This window comes from Scleropages formosus, chromosome 9 (assembly GCF_900964775.1).
Source record: "Scleropages formosus chromosome 9, fSclFor1.1, whole genome shotgun sequence".
NCBI lineage: Eukaryota > Metazoa > Chordata > Actinopteri > Osteoglossiformes > Osteoglossidae > Scleropages > Scleropages formosus.
In genome coordinates, this window is record NC_041814.1 from 14,237,273 (window position 1) to 14,258,146 (window position 20,874).

The 20,874-nt window shown below is 44.5% G+C and overlaps 1 protein-coding gene across 2 annotated transcripts in view; it reads left to right on the forward strand.

The window, feature by feature from the left end:
- Positions 1 to 20,874, forward strand: part of LOC114911249 (cytochrome P450 2J2-like) — a 36,274-nt gene that overhangs the window by 12,277 nt on the left and 3,123 nt on the right. The window contains exons 1-5 of one of the 2 annotated variants that reach the window (XM_029254650.1): positions 14,033 to 14,307; positions 19,484 to 19,643; positions 19,923 to 20,072; positions 20,284 to 20,444; positions 20,586 to 20,762. In XM_029254650.1, the coding sequence (XP_029110483.1) occupies positions 14,113 to 14,307; positions 19,484 to 19,643; positions 19,923 to 20,072; positions 20,284 to 20,444; positions 20,586 to 20,762 (843 nt within the window). In that variant the 5' untranslated portion in view covers positions 14,033 to 14,112. Of the gene's footprint in view, positions 1 to 14,032; positions 14,308 to 19,483; positions 19,644 to 19,922; positions 20,073 to 20,283; positions 20,445 to 20,585; positions 20,763 to 20,874 lie in introns of those variants that run through there. The other variant, XM_029254649.1, reaches the window with a different exon arrangement.

Genomic DNA, 20,874 nt, shown 5'->3' on the forward strand with positions numbered 1-20,874 from the left:
TCTCTTAATTAATTAACTTCCTACAAAGTTTAGTAACCATCCATCGTCAACAACCACTTGTCCCAAGCAGGGTCACGGCGGGGTTGGCCGGGTCCTGCTCTCTGGCAGGTCTAGGGTTCTAGTCCTGCTTGGGGTGCCTTGCGATGGACTGGCGTCCCATCCTGGGTTTGTCCCCTCTCCCTCCAGCCTTGTGCCCTGTGTTACAGGGTTAGGCTCTGGTTTGCCGGGACTCCATTTGGGATAGGCAGTTTCACACTGTGTGTGTGTGTGTGTATAATTTCTTTCTTTAACGACATACAAAACCCTTACAGTAAAACTGTAACTCTTCGCAAAAGAAATGTTTGGAGGTCTAAAATATATGCTCTTTCCCATTGTCACTAATGCAGATGACATTCAATAACCGTCTAAAACAAATATTTTTGTGAAACATCTAAGCGCCTGAGACTTTTGCACAGTTGTCATGGTTGCGCGTAGCAAGGACGGACTCAAGTGCAGAGTTCTCGTACACCGATGTTTAATGAAGTCGAATCAGAATCCAAAAAGCAAAGTCGAGGGGAAGGCGTGGGTCAGGCGATCAGCAAACATAGTACAGAGGACTAGGCAAAAGACGTGGTCAGGAATACACAGGCAAAAGGTCGTAGTTGGAGTAAGTTCTCTGAAACACGGCTCGCAGGGAAACAAGGAGGTAAAACAAGGTTCCGCGTCTGGCCTTCCTCGGCTTCCCTCTTTATTGCCGTTCCCATTAGGAAATGGCAGGTGTCGCCTATGTGCAGGCTGCGAGGGACGTGACAACAGTACTGTACATTATGAGCATACATGTTGTGACAATCTTTCAGCAATTTCCAAATTGCAATGTAATAGAAAAATTTATCTTCTTCCAAATTCATGTGTAAACGTTCCTGAAGTGTATCAAGGAAAATTGAACAACAGTATTGTCATGCTGGGGACAGGCAGGCTGGAGACAGGTAAGTAGTGGATCCAATCGCGGGTTGGTTTTAATCTATCAACGAGGTTCGTAGGACTGGACACAATTGCAGTCAGGGACAAGTGAAGGCCTTTCAAGGCGTTAACATCGCAGCACAGGCAATCCAGAGTCAGTAGTTGAGGAGAACGGGCGAGAGTCAAAAACCAGGAACAAGGGAACAAGCAAGACGAAGACGCTGAGACTGCAAAACCATGAAGGTGTTTGCGAGAATCCGTGTCGACGGGTGGACAGGGATCTCCTTTTATTCATGTCCTGTTAATTGAGCGCAGGTTTTGCCACTCCGTTCGTTCCCGGGGGCACAACAGTACTCCCCCTTCCACGGGAGGCACTTGCCACCCTCCGAGCCCGAGGAGGATGTCCCTTAAGCTGAGGCGCCAGGCAATCTGGGTGGTCCCTGTGGAAGGAGGCAATCGGGTCCAGATCCAGGATATCCTTCACCGACATCCAGCTGCGCTCCTTCGGAACGTATCCTTCGCAGTCAACCAGATACTGCAGTCGGTTGCGATGCCGTCAGGAATCCAGGAGCTCCTGAACCAGGTACGCTGGGGATCCATCCACCTGTACCGGCGAGGGCGGCTCTGAAGCCCGCGGGACCTGGAGGTGCGACACTCGATACGGCTTCGGAAGGGAGACATACAATGACGGATGGACCCGAGGAAAGGGGTTCAGATGCAAGCGGTAAGTGACCAGAGTGACCTGGCGGATGATCTGGTATGGGCCTATAAAGCGGGGGCTGAGTTTTCAGGATGGGAGACACATCTCTGGTGGACAGCCAGACCCACTGGCTGGGACGAAAGGAGACGGGCCGCCGGTGACGATCTGCCTGGCACTTGTACTGTTGCACGCTGCGGTGTAGCCAGGAGGTGGCTGTTCTCCAGATCTCCGCACTATTCCTGTACCAGATGTCGACAGACACCAAGAAGTCTATGGACACGTGCGACCAGGGCCGAGCTGGGACAGAGAGAGGCTCTAACAGACCTGCAGGCTTTTGAGTTGGGGTCCAGGCCTGGGCACATGTCTCACAGGCCTCTATGTACTCTTGCACATCTTCCCTCATGGATGGCCACTAATAACAGTTTTGGATTAGGGACAGGCTCCGTCAGTGGCCCGAGGGTCCATCTGCCGGGGAGTCGTGAGCCCACTGCAGGAGGGAAGGTCGGAGTCTGACGGGCACGTATTCCTTACCTTCTGGGCAGTCTAGACAGCCAGGATCCTCTTCCTTGGCTGCCTGGAGCTCCTGCTGGAAGCGCCACCTGATCGGAGCCACGACCCATTGTTCCAGCAAGATGAGGGCGGGCTCCGCCGGGTCCGGTTCCCTGCCACACATCTTTGACAGGGCGTCGGCCTTGGTGTTCTTTGACCTTGGCTGGTAGGTCACCGTGAATCTGAACCTGGTGAAAAACAAGGTCCAGCATGCCTGCCGAGGGTTCAGACGCCACGCTTTCTGCAGATTTTCTAGATTTCGATGGTCAGTTAGAACCAGGAACGGGTGCGCAGCTCCCTCCAGCCAATGTCACCATTCCTCTAAAGCTAGTTTGATTGCCAGAAGTTCTCGCTTCCCAATATCGTAATTCCGCTCAGCAGGTGTTAGGTTTCGTGAAAAGAACATGCAAGGGTGGAGCTTTGGGGGAGTGCCCTGTCTCTGGGACGGGACTGCACTGACCCTGACCTCCAAGGCATCCACCTCTACAACGAAAGGTAACAAGTGGTCGGGGTGTTTGTGGTGAATCTGTCCTTAAGGGTCTGAAACGCTGTCTGGGCCTTCTCGGTCCACTCCAACTTCTTCCCCTCACCCTGCAAGAGGGCTGTAAGGGGAGCCTCCACCGAGCTGAAACCTCTTATGAATCTCTGGTAAAAGTTTGCAAAACCCAGAAACCTCTGCAGGGCCTTGACTGACGTGGGCCGGGGCCGGTCTAACACTGCCTGCACCTTCTTCGGGTCCATAGCCACCCCATCAGCGCTCAGGATAAAGCCAAGGAAGGAGACCTGTGTCTGGTGGAATAAACATTTCTCCTTCTTGACATACAGTCGGTTCTCTCGCAGGCCCCCCAAAAATTGCCGTACCAGGCTGACATGTTGATCCATCATATGCGAATAGATCAAGATATTGTTGAGGTAAACGATGACTCCCTTGGTCACCAGATCTCCGAAGACATGGTTTACAAAGGCCTGAAACACGCACGGAGCATTTACCAGGCCGAATGGCATGACTACGTATTCATAATGGCCCAATGAGGTGCTAAACGCGGTCTTCCACTCATTCCCCTCCCGGATCCGAATGAGATTGTGTGCGCTGCGCAGGCCCAGTTTAGTAAACATGAGTAACCCATGGACCTGCTCCAGCACCAAGGTGATGAGTGGCAAGGGATGGGGGTATTTTACTGTGACTGTATTTAGCCCTCGCTAGTCGATACATGGTCAGAGTTCCCCGTCTTTCTTCGCTATGAAGAAGAACCCTGCGGACGCCGGTGAGGTGGACGGCCAAATGATCCCGGAGGCTAAGGCCTCTTTGATGTACTCCTGAAGCGCCTGTTGTTCGGGTCAAGACAAGGGATATATCTGACCCCGAGATGGAGATGCACCCAGCACTAAATCTACGGCGCAAACCCAGGGTCTGTGTGGAAGCAGGTCCGCTGCCCTGCTCTTACTGAACACCTCTGCTAGGCCCTGATACTCTCTGGGGATGATGAAGGCCTCAGGCACGTCCGGGATCTCTACCGAGGTGGCTCGACAGGGTAAGGCCAAACATGTGGTGGCACACTGCGCCCCCCCCATGCCACTAATTCCACTTTGCTCCATGAAAACACCGGGTTATGCTTAGTCAGCCATGTGAACCCCAATATCGCCGACATCTCCAGGGAGCGGATGATATAAAATGCAAGGTCCTCTGTGTGGCACGCCCCGACCTGGACCCGCAATAGCACTGTGTTTTTCTCTATTACCCCCGTGGCCAGCGGCTGCCCGTCCAGGACCTTAATCCGGCGGATGACCGCGCATTCGCGTATCGAGACGTCGTGTTGCTGCGCGAAGAACATGTCCATAAAACAGCTTGCAGCCCACAAATCGAGCAGTGTGCGAGTCTGTATCCGGGAGGAAACCCAGCACGCCTCCAGTTGTATCATCAGCTGTGATTCGGTGCAGAGGGTGGCACTCACCTCGTTTCCGTGTTGGGTCTTGCTGAGTGCTTTCACTGGGCAGTCAGTTCGGTAATGCCCCAGCCCTACACAGTACAAGCATAGCTGGCCCCGAAGTCGGTGATGTCGCTCCTCGGTTCCTGGGTCTCCGACGGTGTCGCTGTCTCCGGCGGGGGTGGCCAGGAATGGGGTAGATGCTTCCGAGCGAGGTTATCCATGACAATGCCGCTTTATACGAAGCTGTCCAGGGTCAAGTTCTCCCTGCGATACGCCAACTTGGCCTGAATACGAGGGTGCAGCCCGTGGTGGAAGGAGGACAAGAGAGCAGCCTGGTTCCAGCCACTCGGCCAGGGTCCGGAACTCGAGGGAGTAGGCGGCTACGGTTCGGTTCCCTTGCTGGATAACCATCAAGCAGTTGCAGGCTGCGCGCGCCAACAGGGGGTGGTCGAACACAGCTTGAATCTGCTCGAGGAAGCACGCATATGTGGTGCTATCCCTCTTATATCACAATGCCGTAGCCCAGTCTAGCGCGGGTCCTATCAGCAGGGAAATCGTATAAGTGATTCGGCTCATTTCAGACCGATGTATCTGAGGCTGGCTCGCAAACACTAGCTCGCACTGCAACATAAATCCCTGGCATTTTTCGGGCAGCCCGTCATACCTTTCAGGCGTGGCCAGTCGGGGGGTCTGTCACAGGCGGGAGCGGGGCGACTGTAAAATGACAGGCGGTGTGGCGGAAGTGACCACTGGCATTCTCCTGGTGGCCGGTTCCAGCGTCACTGCGGGTACAGAGACCGGCGGCCTTCATACCACCTTTCGGAGGTCCTCTAGTATCTGCTGCAGGAACAGCTCGTGCGTGTTTAACAGGGCTTCTTGTGCGGAGATCTCTTCCTGCAGGCACTCCAACTTCGCTGGGTCCACGGTAAAGGGAGATTTTTCTGTCATGCTGGGGACAGGCAGGCTGGAAACAGATAAGTAGCGGACCCAGTTGCAGGTTGGTTTTAATCTATCAACGAGGTTCGTAGGACTGGACACAATCGAAGTCAGGGACAGGCGAAGGTCTTTCAAGGCATGAACGTTGCAGCACAGGCAATCTAGAGTCAGTAGTCAAGGAGAATGGGCGAGAATCAAAAACCAGGAACAAGGAACAAGCAAGATGCAGCCGCTGAAACTGCAAAACCTCAAAGGTGTTTGTGAGAATCTGCATCGACGAATGGTCTACAGCTTGTGAAAGAGGCTCTGGTTGAACATGATGAAAATTTTGCTGTTCATCCGACAGTACCACTATCTGAAGATATTATGTTGAACAAGGGTAATTTGTGTTTGTGCTGGCATTGACTCATGGAAGACCATATCCTTATTAATTTCAGTGTAGAAAACGAGGAGAATGTAGTATGCATGAATACTACATGTCTTATTGATCCATGTTTTATGTTTCCTGATGACTGCTTAATAGAAGTGTAGCATGAAGCTAGGATTAATAGTTAATTCTGGCTTGTCCACATGAATTTAAAAAACTTAAAATTCATGTGGACAAGCCAAAAAACATCAGTTTGGAAATTCATAATTAGGTTTTTGTTTTTGCAGTTTCAAGTAATGTAAATAAGCAGTCTGGGTTAATTCACAGTGGCTGAGAAGACTATTTCCTTATATGTATACTTTATAAAGTCTGTAATGCCACAAGGATTTTCTGATCCTTTTTGGACAAGTAAAATTACATGTATCAGTTGTTGAACCCAGAATGTAGAATGGATTAGTAAAATAACAAAAATGCATACCAAATGGTAATAACATTACTAACGACCCTGCAAGAAATACTTTTACACATTGCTTTTCAAAGGTTTGGTTGGCTCCAGTGGATATCAATGGAAGCAACAAAGAAGGTTTGCTCTCTCTACTCTGAGAAACTTTGGACTGGGGAAGAGAAGTCTTGAGTCACAGATCCAAGTGGAGTGTAGGTTCCTAAATGACGTCATAGACAAGAGTCAAGGTGTGACTCAAAGAAACTTCTACCCTGATTTAGATTTTTCTTACAGTCTCTGATTTCTTCTACTTTGACCCTTAAGCATCAGTTTTTGCCAGAATGTTTGCACGTATCCATGTCTTCATATCTTAATTATAAGCCTTTACTTTAATATAAAAACTGAGTAAGTCTTCCAGCTCATGTTGTTTTTCAATTAAAATTCCGTAGGCCAGCCATTTGAACATATTTCCGTTGTTAACAATGCTGTTGCCAACATCATCAGTTGTCTGGTGTTTGGCGATCGGTTTGACTACAGCGACAGCTACTTCCAAACACTGCTGAAAATAATCAATGAAGCAGTTTATTTGGAGGGAAGCATTTGGGCTCAGGTAAAGCACCTCATTTTACTTGTGTGTTATTTTTCATTGATTTCAGGGATTTTACTTGTGTTGACACTTAATCCTGTCTCATTTATAAGTAATTTATAGAAATAAAAGTTTTCTGAGGAATGTACTGTTTTTGCTCTTCAGTTGTACAACACGTTCCCATGGCTGATGCGCAGATTACCTGGTCCACACAAAAAAATATTTTCCCTCTGGGCAATTGTGATCGACTTTATAAAGCTAAAAATTAAGGAGCACAAGGAGGACTGGGACCCTTCAACTCCGAGAGACTACATTGACAGCTTCCTTTCTGAGATGGAAAAGGTAATATTAGAGAAGTAATCAAAAAGCTGAATTTGAGAAAATGTTCCTAAGTGTCATATAGTCATTTATTTATTCAGCTATATGGAAGATTCTACCCAATTATAGCCACAGTGGGTGTGAAAAGGAATCGCTGGTGTCTGTTTCAACACTTGTTATTTTTTTAGAGGAAAGATGATGCTGAAGCAGGTTTCAATGAAGACAACTTGTGTTCTTGCACTCTGGACCTGTTTGCAGCTGGGACTGAAACAACTTCAGCTACTCTGAACTGGGCTTTACTGTATATGATTAAATACCCAGAAATACAAGGTTGGTTTTCATTTTGCACATATGATTCTTTTTAAAGTTTGGCACACTTATGACTTCCCCACTCTTAGTTCTCGCAGCCCCTTGATATTTTTCTTCCAGTCAAAGTAACAGTTTTAAGTGTTTCTTTAATGCAGGTGGCACAATGGTGCTGCGGGTAGTGCCATCCAGCTCTTTGGTTATGGATTTAGTTGTGGGGTGAAAACTCATTCAGTTTGTGAGAGTTTCCTGTATGTGAGTGTGTGTATGAGATGGCCCCACAACAAGCCGGCACCCTCTCCAAGGTGTAACCTGCCTTATCTCAGATTGCCCTGGGAAAGGCTCTGGCTTACCAGGACCCTGCGACAGATCAAGTTCAAGTTTAGTTTATTGTCATAGGTACAAGAACCACATACAACTATCATGAAATTCTTCCTGAATGCTTCTTCACAGGCTATGGATAACGACAGAGACAATAGAAATACTGCACAAACAAAACAATGACAATGACAGTGAGTAGTGCAACAGCAATAGCAATAAATAATGCTAACAGTAAGAACCATAATACCAGTTGACAGCCAGCGAACTCAGAACAAGCGAATGAGAATGCTTGAAGTAGCTATGTAATTTACCAATGTGCTTGAGAGGAGCAGTCTAATTCTAGTAACTAAAGGTGGCACATTGGTTAGTGTTGTATACTCTTACAGCAGTGGGGTAAAAGCTGTTCCTGTACCTAGCAGTGCGGGTTCGGATAGACCTGAACCGCTTTGCAGATGGCAGAGAAGAGAAAAGTGCCTGTGCGGGGTGACTGTGATCTTTTATGATGCGCATCGTCTTTCTGAGGCAGCATGTGGTGTAGGTGTCCTCAGCTGCTGGTAGCTGTGTGCCGATGATTTCCTGAGCTGTTTTGACCACCCTCTGTAGGGCTTTCTTGTCCTGTATGGAGCAGCTGCCACCCCAGGATGTAAAACACCCTGTGAGGACAGACTCCGCAGCACACCTGTAGAAAGTGGTGAGGACTGTAGTAGACATCCGGGCTAAGGAGATATTTATGATGAATGAATCTTTTAGTAAGTCACACAATTCAAATTGTGTTCAACTTAACAGAAAACTCACTCATTTCTGAATTATGTTTAATTTTTTGCAGTTGAATCAATGTCCATTTTATATTTCTTCGTTTATCAGAAGCTCCTCCAAAGGAATGTACAACTCAGAGAAACACACACTGTGCTAAAACTGTCAGTAAATAGCTATTCATAGATTTTTTTGCTGTATCGTAATAAAGCAGAGAGGGGCGCGGTGGCTCAGTGGATTGGCCCAGGTCCTGCTCTCCGCTGGGTCTGGGGTTCGAGTCCTGCTTGGGGTGCCTTGCGGTGGACTGGTGTCCCGTCCAGCGTGTGTTCTCTCCCTCTTCAGCTCTGCACCCTGTGGTGCCGGGCTAGGCTCTGGTTTGCCACGACCCTGCTCGGGTCAAGCAGTTGGAGACATTGTCTGTGTGCAAAAAAAGTGAGTGTTCTGGTTGTGCAGGAGAAGAGTGGAAGAATTAATGAAAGGTAATATTTGAATTCAGCATGAAACTATAATTATTTACTCTATTTGAAATAGAAATGTGTGATATTAGTGAGAAAAATATAACAAGGTCTTCCTATATTCATACTTTTCAATTGTCTATGTATCCCTGAGGCCACTGGAATTGAATCATGTTGTATGCCAAGGACCACCTATTGTCCATCCCACCAGCTTTTGGGGGGTTATTTATTTATTTATTTTCCAGACCCTGACTTGTGACCATAATGAGCATTCAGGTTGTGTAGGTATCGGGCTGCAGATCTGTCGATGGTCTTGTAGGTCATAGCCAGAGTCTTGATCTTGATACAGGCAGAGGAGAGATGCATGTTGAAAGCTTTGTGAATTCCCATCTGTCCTACTCTTCCCCTAGAGAAGGTACAAGCGGAAATAGACAAAGTACTTGGACCCTCACATCCGGCCACCATGGCAGACAGAGCCAATATGCCCTACACCGACGCTGTTATTCATGAAATACAGAGGATGGGCAACATTATACCACTGAATGTGCCACGTATGGCTGTAAAGGACACTACAATTGGAGGATACACAATTCCAAAGGTGAGGCTTTTCATGCTAAGATATTAGTCACAATTAGATATTTTTGTCAAGATATTAGGTTTTTTTTTAAGGTACAAGTGTGTCTCAGCTTTGATTTCTTTTTTATTTGACTTGACACATGAAGGGAACCTACCCGTTATTCCATAGTAACAGCTGTCTTGCTCTGTAGATGATGTCAGGATTGAGGCCTCGGATATCTGTTGCAGGGTACTATGGTGATGGGAACTTTACAGTCTGTTTTGTTTGATGAGTCTGAGTGGGAGGCTCCTTTCACATTTAATCCTGGCCATTTCCTGGATGAGGAGGGCAAGTTCAAAAGAAGAGATGCCTTCTTGCCTTTCTCAGCTGGTATGTGTGCGGGTATAATGCTATGTCAATTAAATCTATAGTTCTATGCAAAAGTTTGGGCACCCCTGCTGAAATTATGTTTTCTTGTTTTTTTCTAAGAGAAAAGAAGTTAAAACATCCTGCTCAGGCAACAAACTTTAACATGGTTTCTACAAATTTTAATTTACACTATTTTTTTTTCAGAATTTTTCAAATTAGAAAAAAAAATGAAATATGACTGTAGCATCCCCCACAGTTTAGGCACCCTTCCAGTTGATTCATTAGAGTTGTTTTTTGTAAGGTCTTGGAAATTAATTGACACATTAGGCATTATTCCAAGTCAAGTGAAGGGAATTGAAGAGCTTATGCTCTGACTCTTCAAACCTCTCAGGGTGCTGTGCTCAACAGCCATGGGCCTCTGCAAGCTGACTGAGATTCTGAAAATGAAGAAAACTTACTCTTAAAAAGCAGAGGAGGGCTATAAAAAGAGATCTAAATGCCTCCTGCTTGCAAATGTCACTATGCAAAATGTCCTAAAGAAATGGAAGTTAAGAGGAACTACTGAACTCAAGTCAGGACAAGACATGGAAGACCAAGAAAAACTTCTGATATAACTGCATGTAGACCAGTCAGGTATGCAACTCAAAACTCCCTGTCAGTGCAAATGACCTGCAGGAAACCATAGATGGTACAGCAGTAGTGGTGAACTGGTCCAGTGTACAGCATTGCTTGCACAAACATTGCCTGCAATGTGATCACAAAAGTCTGTGTCTGAAACATGCAACAAAACCCTTAGATAACCCAGAAGCATTGTGGGCCCAAGTTCTGCTGTGTGATGAAACAAAAACTGAAAATAACTCTTTGGCTACAATCATCAAAGGTACGTTTGGGAAAAAAACACCTTGTCATCTTTAAGTAAGAGTGTAGATCTGTATTTTTGGGTGATGCTGCATTCAGTGGAGGGGGCGTGGTGGCGCAGTGGGTTGGACCAGGTCCTGCTCTCGGGTGGGTCTAGGGTTTGAGTGCCGCTTTGGGTGCCTTGTGATGGACTGGCATCCCATCCTGGGCGTGTCCTCTCACCTTCAGCCTTGCGCCCTGTGTTGCCGGGTTAGGTTCCGGCTCCCCACGACCCCGTATGGAACAAGCAGTTCAGACTGTGTGTGTGTGCGCAACCACTGCTATAGTAAATAGCTATCAGTTACAGAGAAGAATTGATTCTGCTAAGTATCAAAAAAAATCTTGAAGGTTAATGTTTTGAATGTTGTGAAGAATTTGAAAAGAGACTGGATCATACAGTAAGACAATGATTAAAAATATACCCCAAAATCAATCATGAGCTACTTCTAGAAGTGAAGTCTTAGGTTTTGGAATGGTTTTCACAGTCCCCCGACTTGAAGTATTAAGATGATTGAAAAATCTGTGGACAGATCTCAGACATACATTACATGCAAAACGGCCTGAGCACTGCATTTCTGAAACAGAAGCATTCAGCAACAAAGGAGGGAGAAATTCCTAAAGCAAGAATAGGAAGACTGCTAGCTGGTTACAAAAAAACATTTGTGGGGTGTTACAAAGCACTGACTAACAGGGTGTTCAAGCTTTTTTATATGCCACACTATGGTCTATTCTTTCCAGTCTTAAATTCGGAAAGTAAATAGATATGCATTATAATTTGTAGGAATTTCATGTTTAAGTTAACTGCTTTCCTTTCTTTTAGAGAGAGAGAGAAAAAAAAAAAAAAAAAAAAAAAAAAAAAAAAAAAAATCAACAGGATGTCATTTCACCAGGGTTGTCCAAACATTGTAAATAACTGTCCTTCCTGTCATGTGTTTTCAACAACAAAACTTGTCAATTGTTGAGATTCAAAGCATGAAACAAACAACCCACTTTTCAGTTGTCCTGCTGTTCCTAAATTCAGCATATTTCATGTTGCTTCACACAATAATATTCCGAAGCTACACCTCTGTGATAAGGCTTTAATAACATTTGGAAACAAAATTCATAAATTTATTCAATTAACATGAATAAAATAACATGGAATTTAAATGTGAGTGTAGTTTTGAAATTGCCATGTGTCTTTCTTTACTCAGGGAACAGGATGTGTTTTGGGGAGCCACTGGCGCGAATGGAGTTGTTTCTGTTCTTCACCTCCCTTCTCCATCAGTTCACATTCTCTCCCCTCCCAGCTGTGGAGCCCACCCTGGAATTCGAAATTGGATTCCTTCTTCACCCGAAACCATATAAGTTATGTGCTTTACCCCGCTGAGCACAGTAATGTAATGTATAACTGAGAGGTTTTGAATTGGAAGTCAGCACATGTTCAGCTTTGAACTGCAAAAATAAACCTATTTTTTTTAGAAAGTGCCTACAGAGGGAGAAAAAAAAAAAAAAAATCATTCTGTGGAAATGCTTAAGTTGTAACTTACATCTAAAACATTACGTAAAGTCAGTAACAGTGAAAACACTAATTTTTGGAATTTCTGGACTACAGCTAGCTACTTTTATTGCGCTACACCTATTTCAAATCTGCGAACACCCATTCCTTACACAACAAGGTTAATACATTCCATAAACTCACCCTGTAAGGTGGGTTCCCATTGTAAGGGGACCAACTGACATTTAAAATAAAATAAAAAAAAAAAAAAAAAAAAAAAAAAAAAATCCTTTCTTTTACTTTTTTCTGGTCAGTTTTTGTTTCTCTGCCTTTATAAGTGCTTTTTCTCTTTCTCAACCTTTTCAGGATAAATTTTGATAACTTGGGATGGGGATGCTCCTAAGAATTAAAGTTCAGTACATCACAACCTGTCTGTCACTCAACAAAACATTTGGGCAATGCCATTAGAAGCACTGTGTAATGGGGCTGTAGAGTGTTTTACTCTAGATTAGAAATTAAATATTAACCAGTATTATTTAAATGATATATTAAAGCTTCATTTACAGTTATGATTTTCAGAATAAATCATAGGTTAATTCACTATTCAGCCAGACTAACACAAAGGGACACAATTGTGTATTTCTGTCCGAAAACATTTAACAAAAGCAGCAGTGAAATGTGGATTTAAAGTGAATGCATTACAGATCAAAATTAAACTATACTGAATATGATTGTTTTTTTGAAAATAAAATATTTTTTTAAACACAGTTGTACAAGTTTTTTTTTGTTGGATGGCATCCTGCTACATAAAATCCAGATGTACTGTGTGTGTTAGAAAAATACTTTTATTAAATGGTATAAATAAAGTAAAATGTGAAAACAGACTCCTATAATATTTCTATGCAATTATTTTACTATACAATTCAAAACATTTATCGGAAATAAACTGAACAGCCTACGTCCTTACTGACAGCAATTCCTGCTAATTCTTAATTTAGACTTTCAGCTTTTAAATTCAAATCAGTGACTACATATAAAATGTATGTTTACCCAGGTATTTTCTTCTTGGGAATGTTTGTTGTTGGAAAATATACAAGTTTAGTCTGTAGAAGAATACAAGATAAAAATACTCAAATATGGTTTATGTAACATTTATGAAAAATACACAGTTCTTTCCTCCACAATGATCTCACAGGAAAAATGTGGATAATTTTGACAGTCACCATCATCCTCCATGTTCCAACCCAAGGTGTCTAGGAGTAGAAAGAGTGGAACATCAACTGAATGGTAACCATTAGTAATAAGGGCCCAGCAAAATGACACATATAAGAACCAAGTGCTCAGTGTAGTTTCCTTTACAGTGGAAACTGAGGCAGATGTTCAAGTGACTTTGTTTGTACAATATTTACAAAGACACTTTCCAGAGGGGAAAGGAACAACAACAGTTACAAAGCAAAGAACTTAGAAAAACTATTTATCTAGTAATACTACCCAAGCTATGGAAAGAAAAACAAAGGGCTCTTGAGCATCTGTGACACCCTAACTAAGGTATTGTACTTTTGGCTGTTGTTGGATACAACGGGTGGCACCTAACTCTTCCCAACCAGACAGTGGCACAACCTGTGTGTTGGACATGCAAGGCACGTAACATTCTTACCAGTTCTTTTTGCCAACAACACCACCAAGATAAACTAATCACAGTCAACCAGGGCCTGGGTACAAAATAAGTGAACAGAAGCCATAAGCAACACTGCCACTGAAAACAAGGCAAAGTCATGCTCTGAGACATAAATCTGAGCATCAGTGGGCAAATAGGAGGGTTTTAAAATGGCGGGACCTGGAGGTGATTGGTGCAGATGGAGGAAGTGGCAGCAGGACTGACGATGATTGACAGGGAGGAGAACCAATGGTAGAAAAAGTACATGTGCAGGGAGGAGAAAACACGGGAACAGAATGGAAAAATAAACCGCAAAAATCCTGTACAGGAAGGAAATGCTCTAGTTTTCTGAAAAAGGCGTTCTATATTTCAGTTTTTAATATTTTTACCAGTGGGCCGGAGTCTGACTCTGATTGGTCACTCAAGTGTCCATCAAAGGTGTCCTCGAGTTCCAGTCTTGCGGAACATTTCTCAAAGTTAAATTACAGTGCGGTTCTGGAGGCAGAGAGGGAGCAGAACTGGTTTGACCTGTAAATACGCAGCAATAACAGCAACCATGTCCGTCCTCTCCTTGTCAGGATGGTTAGACCTCAGCAGTGTTTTAATCTTTCTCTTTGTGCTTTTGATACTTGTGGACCTAATTAAAAACAAGGCTCCGAAAAACTTTCCTCCTGGACCACCGTGGTCCCTGCCTTTTGTGGGAGATCTTTTCCGTATCGATTCAAATAGAATTCATCTCCAGGTAGTAGAGGTACGTGCGTTTTGTCTCTAAATGAATTTAATGCAGCCGTTAAAACCAACAGATTCACAAGGCAGGAGGAGGTGAATTGAGCGGATTGTCGTTTTGCTGTGAGATTCTGTTCGCCTTCTAGTTCTGAGGACAGAACGAACACGAATGGCGTGTTGTTGCTGTTTTTCCTTCGATTTCTGCTGTTGCGCTATTTCTCTTTGTCAAACTTCGTAAAAAAGAATAATAAAGTACGACTAGTACGAGGAACTGCTCAAGGTTAGAGCTGCTGCCTAAGTTAGACCCACAGGTTTGAGGTTCGAATCCCACCTCCTGGCCTGCACAACACTTGAATGTCTTTATTATTACAGTGTGTCAAAGATATCAGTGGAATAAAACAGGTACAATATGTTGATCGCAAACAGCTGTTGCCTTCATTGTTTCTCATTATTCTTTAATTTTTAACAACTATATGCTGGATGTGATTAATTTTTTACTTTAAATACAGGCATAAAACATAGGACTGTATAAAAATCAGTGAAACAATGTATAATACTAGACACATAACATAAGTCAAAATGAGTTGAACTTTGAAGTAACTAAATAAATAGTATCACAGACCATTAGACTTAAAGATCAGTACCATTACATTTTATTGTGAAAGGGGTTTGTGCTTGACTTGGTAAAAGAGTGAACAAATAGCAGATACTGTAATATATACACACACATTTTCTGAACTACTTATCCCATACGGGGTCGCGGGGAACCGGAGCCTAACCCGGCAACACAGGACGTAAGGCCAGAATTGGAGGGGACACACCCAGGACGGGACACCAGTCCGTCGCAAGGCACCGCAACCGGGACTCGAACCCCAGACCCACCGGAGAGCAGGACCCGGTCCAACCCACTGCGCCACCGCACCCCCCGTTACTGTAATATACTGAATGTAAAATGATTTTTATTACATGTAAGGGACAGCTGGTGACGAAGTGGGTAGAGCTGCTGCCTTTGAACCCAAAGGTTGCAGGTTTGAATCCCACCCCCAGCTGTAGTACCCTTGAGCAATGCACTTACCCTAAATTGCTGTAGTAAAATTACCCCGCTGAATAAATAGATGTGACTGTCAGTTGCTTTCAAAAAAGTCTTGGTTGAATGTGATGTCGTATCAAGGGAAGCATCTCATACATTTTTTTCTTTGAAAAAATTGGAGATGACTCATCTAGCACACTAGCAGAGGATTTTGTGCCTGCCTTCTGCTTGTCTTAATACAGAGATTAAATGAGAATTCTTGGATTGTGGGCATTTGTCACAAAATTTGCACACCGCCAGGAGAATATTCCTAGCACACCCACTTTAGATTCCTTTCAGAAACAGTAGAGCCACACTCACAGTCAGGTACCAGAGAAAACATGAACTTGGATGCTTGTAGGATGTTGTCCTCACAGAAGGTCGGAACTTGGACATTCAAGATAGACAGGAAAAGATGTTATACTCTGTGCATATTTTTCAACAGCTGTACACAAGGACCCAATTCAACCACCAACCTAAAGCCACAGAGAACTACACCCAGCATAGCAAACATACATCTTCATGCCCTGAGACCAAGATGCTTAACTGACCTAACCCACCCACCAAACCAAAACTAATCCCACCAACAAAAACCAAAACAAACCAGCTCTAACCCACTAAACAAACAAACCACACCCAAACACATAAAGCAAGCCTAACCCAACCTTCTTACAATAACCAACCAAACCACACCCACCAAAGCCCAACCTACAGACCAAGTTTCAACTACCAGAGACCAAGCCTATTCCCACCAACAAACACTAACCATCAAACCAAATAGACCAAGTCTAACACATCAACTCAGAACCATCAAACCACACCCACCAAAGCCAAACCAAGTCTAACCCACCAACATAAGAAACCATCAAACCACCACCAACAGAACCCATCCAACAAACCACATCTGATCCACCACAAAAAAAAACCCAAGGCTAACCATCAGCCAAACCAACAGACCAAGCCTAACTCACCAACCAAACTAACAAACCACACCAGCAGGGTACCAACATGGGTATTTCATTGAGGTTATCAAGTGGGCACCTCCCTTCGTCGGCATTTTGTTGAATTAGGCCCACGACACCTCCAGAAGGCTCAACAGTGCAGTCTGGCACCGGGACACACCCCCTTCCACACAGATGTTTGATACCCTTGACCCTCAACAAATACCACAACCCCACTAACTCAACCATTTAAACCACAACACTACACATACCTTCTAACCTTACAACCACACCTGCTACCCCACCAACTGCTAATGTGCCACTCCACAAATTTAAACTATCCTAATTAACACAGCCACACCTCCTTAATTATCACCAGCTCCTTCCCACTACTCACCACCTACCACTAATTTTCCACTATTACACACCTCCCTCAAGCCTGTAACCCCAACTACCCTGCTCTCTTTTCAGCCACAACCACTGAATTGCCTTTTCAGCTGCCTCAGACAGCTCCTTCATTGCCGCCTTTAACATCGAACTCCCTCAACAATGCTGTAGCTGATTTAGCCACAAACCCTCTAACACCTACCTCTCCCGGCCTCACGTGAGCCCGCCATCCATGGTCCCTTGCCTCTGCTACCAGATCAGCATACTTTAACTGTTTCCACTCGTATGCCTCCCCAGTAGCATCCTCGAACGGCACTGTTAACTCTACAAAGTACACAGTACGCTCACCCTCCGAATATAACACCATGTCTGGACACAGCGAACTAACAGCAATGACCTGCGGAACCTGGAGCTGCTTGCTCACATCAGCCAACAACTTCCAGTCCTGTGCATTACCCCACCTACCATGGCACGTCTGCCCTTGCATAGTGCTACTCTCTCTTGCCCGCACAAAACCAATTGTTCTAGCTAAACTACCAACAGGCAAAGAATTCACAAGTTGCTACTTACTCTCAGACACACCTGCTAAACATCTAAGAACTTGATTATGGCACCAAGTATAGCGCCCCTGCCCCAAACTGACCTTACACCCTGACAAAATGCACCTCAGAGTTGCCACACCACTACACAACTTACAAGAACCATCACCACCTGCCCGTTGCTTAACATTCTGTGGCATTGGTAGCACATCATAAGTCGCTCCAACAATAAACTTAAGGTGACTTGCCTCCATCGCCCACACATCTTACCAGCGTAACTTCCTCCTCTCCACACCTTCCCAGTTCACCCACTGACCCTGCTTCACTAATGTAACCGCCTTTGCACGCCTCACCTCCTCTTCCTGCCCTCGGACCTGCTCAACAACCAATCGCCGTCTGTCTGCCTCCGGGGCAGCACTCCACAACCTCCGCAAATGGTCGGGGCCAAACCCTGCCTTCCCTCTCTGCACGTGCCCAACCACGTCCAACAACATCAGCGCCCCTTTTGCTCTCTGAGCTGCGTCTCTGGGGTTTCACCTCCGAACTGTCCTCACTGATGGCACCACCTTTCTCACAAACTCATCTTTTGACTCCGTTAGAGTCAGCTCCAAACCTGCCTTTGCACAGTTGTACTCCTCCACCAAACCTGATACCAACAGCTCCAACATACCCTTACCATATAGCGCTACACTACTCAAACAGTGTGGCTCTCCCAGCCATCTCCTTATCGTCGCACTAATAATCTGCTCGAGCTTCTCCACCTCCTGGACAGAAAACTCATACACCGTAAGTGGCCACCTAACACGTGGCAAGAGCCCGAACTGCAGACACCACAACTTTAACTTCCCAGGGAGGAGGGATGCATCAATGCTTTTTATGCCTTCCATAACCACCTTCCTGAGTTCAACAACCTGCTCCTTATCGCTTAACACAGAACTATACCATCTACCCAAACTCTTAACTGGCTTCTCCAGAATACAAGGAATTACTTCCTCATCGATACAAAAGTTCTCTTGTACCACCTTCCCACCAACAATTGAGAGACTCCTTGATTTACTTGGCTTAACCTTCAGCTTAGCCCACTTCAAGTTATCGTTGAGCTCAGACAACAAACGATGCGTACAAGGAGCCATAGCCGTAACGGTCGTCATGTCATCCATAAATGCTCTAATGGGGGTAGGCGCGTCCCATCCCGCAGCCTCTCACCACCAACAGCCAATTTGGAAGCTCTTAAAATAACTTTCATTGCCATTGTGAAAGCCAATGGCAAAATTGTACATCCAGCCATGATCCCAACCTGCAGCCGATGCCCAGATGTTGTATAGCTTTCCGTACTAAAACAAAACTGAATATCCGCAAAGTAGGCTTTCACCAGCATCGTAACACTTCCGGGAACCTTAAAAAACCTCAGTGCCTCCCACAGCAAACTGCAGAACTGAGATCTCTTTTCTCCTTCATGGCAGACTGAATCTGATGCCAAATCATACTGGTGTGCTCCAAGCACCCTGAGCATCCTGGAAGCTTTCTGCACGGAGGTATCAATCAGCCTGTTGGCTTTCAAGTATGCTATCAACCTCCTTGTCACAACACTAAAGAAAATCTTCCCTTTAGTATTGAGAAGGCTAATAGGCCTAAACTGGCCTACCCCAACAGCCTCCTTTTCCTTATGAATAAAAATTCCACCTGCTCTCTGCCATGACTTGGGAATTACCCCCTTCTTCCACACAACAGCCATTAATCTCCACAGAAATTTTTATACGCCCAGAGCACATTTAAACACCCGGTATGGTACCCCGTTTGGGCCAGGTGCCGAAGAGGCCCTTGCCCGCCGCACTACATCTTGCACCTCTCCCCAGCTCCCCACCATTCACACACAGAGCTGCCAATTGTCTGCCCTTTTCACTTGTACACTTTTTCACTTGTTCCGATTTTGTATGAACATTACAATATTTCTGTATATGAAGGGGGGGACACGGCGGTGCAGTGGGTTTGGCCGGAGCCTGCACTCTGGTGGGTCTAGGGTTTGAGTCCTGCTTGGGGTGCCTTGCACCAGACTGGCGTTCCGTCCTGGGTGTGTCCCCTCCAGCCTTATGCCCAGTGTTGCCGGGTTAGGCTCCGGTTCGCAGTGACCCCCCCAGTTTCAGACTGTGTGTGTGTATTCGAAGACGCCTAGGTAACTCACTGACATAATTTTTCAGTGAACATAACATATATACTTTATCAGTAATTACTGTGTTAATTGAGTTTTTGTTTTGCTTTTCCTAGTTTGCCAAGCAATATGGAAATATTTTTAGTATTCGAATGGGACAAAGGATGGTTTTTGTAAATGGTCTGAAGCCTGTGAAGGAAGCCCTGGTTGAACACGGTGAAAACTTTGTTGATCGTCCATCATTACCACTATTTACTGATATTATCCAGAACAAAGGTAATATTGTTTCTCCTGATGTTGACTCATATGAACAAGCATATCCTTAAGCATTTTTAATGTAAAAGCTTCGGCATCTTAGTATAAGTAACGCTAACGGCATCTCTTATTGAGCCATTTTTCATTCACATTCATTTTCATTCAAAAGGCTAGAATAATAAGAGTAAAAATTGTTGAACCTGTTCCATCCACTAACAGACTATAAATGGATGCCAGATTTTAACAATGATGCTGAAATGCTAACTTGAAAACCACTCATTTAATACAAATGTTTTAAAGGTTTGATTGTCTCCAATGGGTATCAGTGGAAACAACAAAGAAAGTTTGCCCTCCATACTCTGAGAAACTTTGGACTGGGGAAGAAAAGTCTTGAGTCGCAGATCCAAGTGGAATGTAGGTTCCTAAATGAAGTCATAGGGAACACTCAAGGTATGACTAAGACCTGGAAACAGGTACTGCTCTTTTAATTTTGATTTTTTTAATTTGTTGTCGATTATCACTGACTGCTTCTACTTTGATCATAAAAACTGCTGCATTGGTTTTCAGAACCTTGTTTTCAGTGCCATTATAAGCATTTACTTTAATATAAAAACTGAGTAAGGCTTCCAGCTAATGTTGTTTTTCAATTAAAATTCTGTAGGCCAGCCATTTGAACCTCTTTCCGTTGTTAACAATGCTGTTGCCAACATCATCAGTTGTCTGGTGTTTGGCGACCGGTTTGACTACAGCGACAGCTACTTCCAAACACTGCTGAAAATAATCAATGAAGCAGTTTATTTGGAGGGAAGCATCTGGGCTCAGGTAAAGCACCTCATTTTACTTGTGTGTAATTTTTCATTGATTTTAGGGATTTTACTTGTGTTGACACTTAATCCTGTCTCATTTATAAGTAATTTATAGAAATAAAAATTTTCTGAGGAATTCACTGTTTTTGGTTTTCAGTTGTACAACACGTTCCCATGGCTGATGCGCAGATTACCTGGTCCACACAAAAAAATATTTTCCCTCTGGGCAATTGTGATCGACTTTATAAAGCTAAAAATTAAGGAGCACAAGGAGGACTGGGACCCTTCAACTCCGAGAGACTACATTGACAGCTTCTTTTCTGAGATGGAAAAGGTAATATTAGAGAAGTACCCAGTTGAATTGCAGAATTTTTTTGCATGAAGTGAAATGCAGTTACTTATCTGTTCTGCTGGTATCTGTTCCAATATAGAACAGAACATAATTT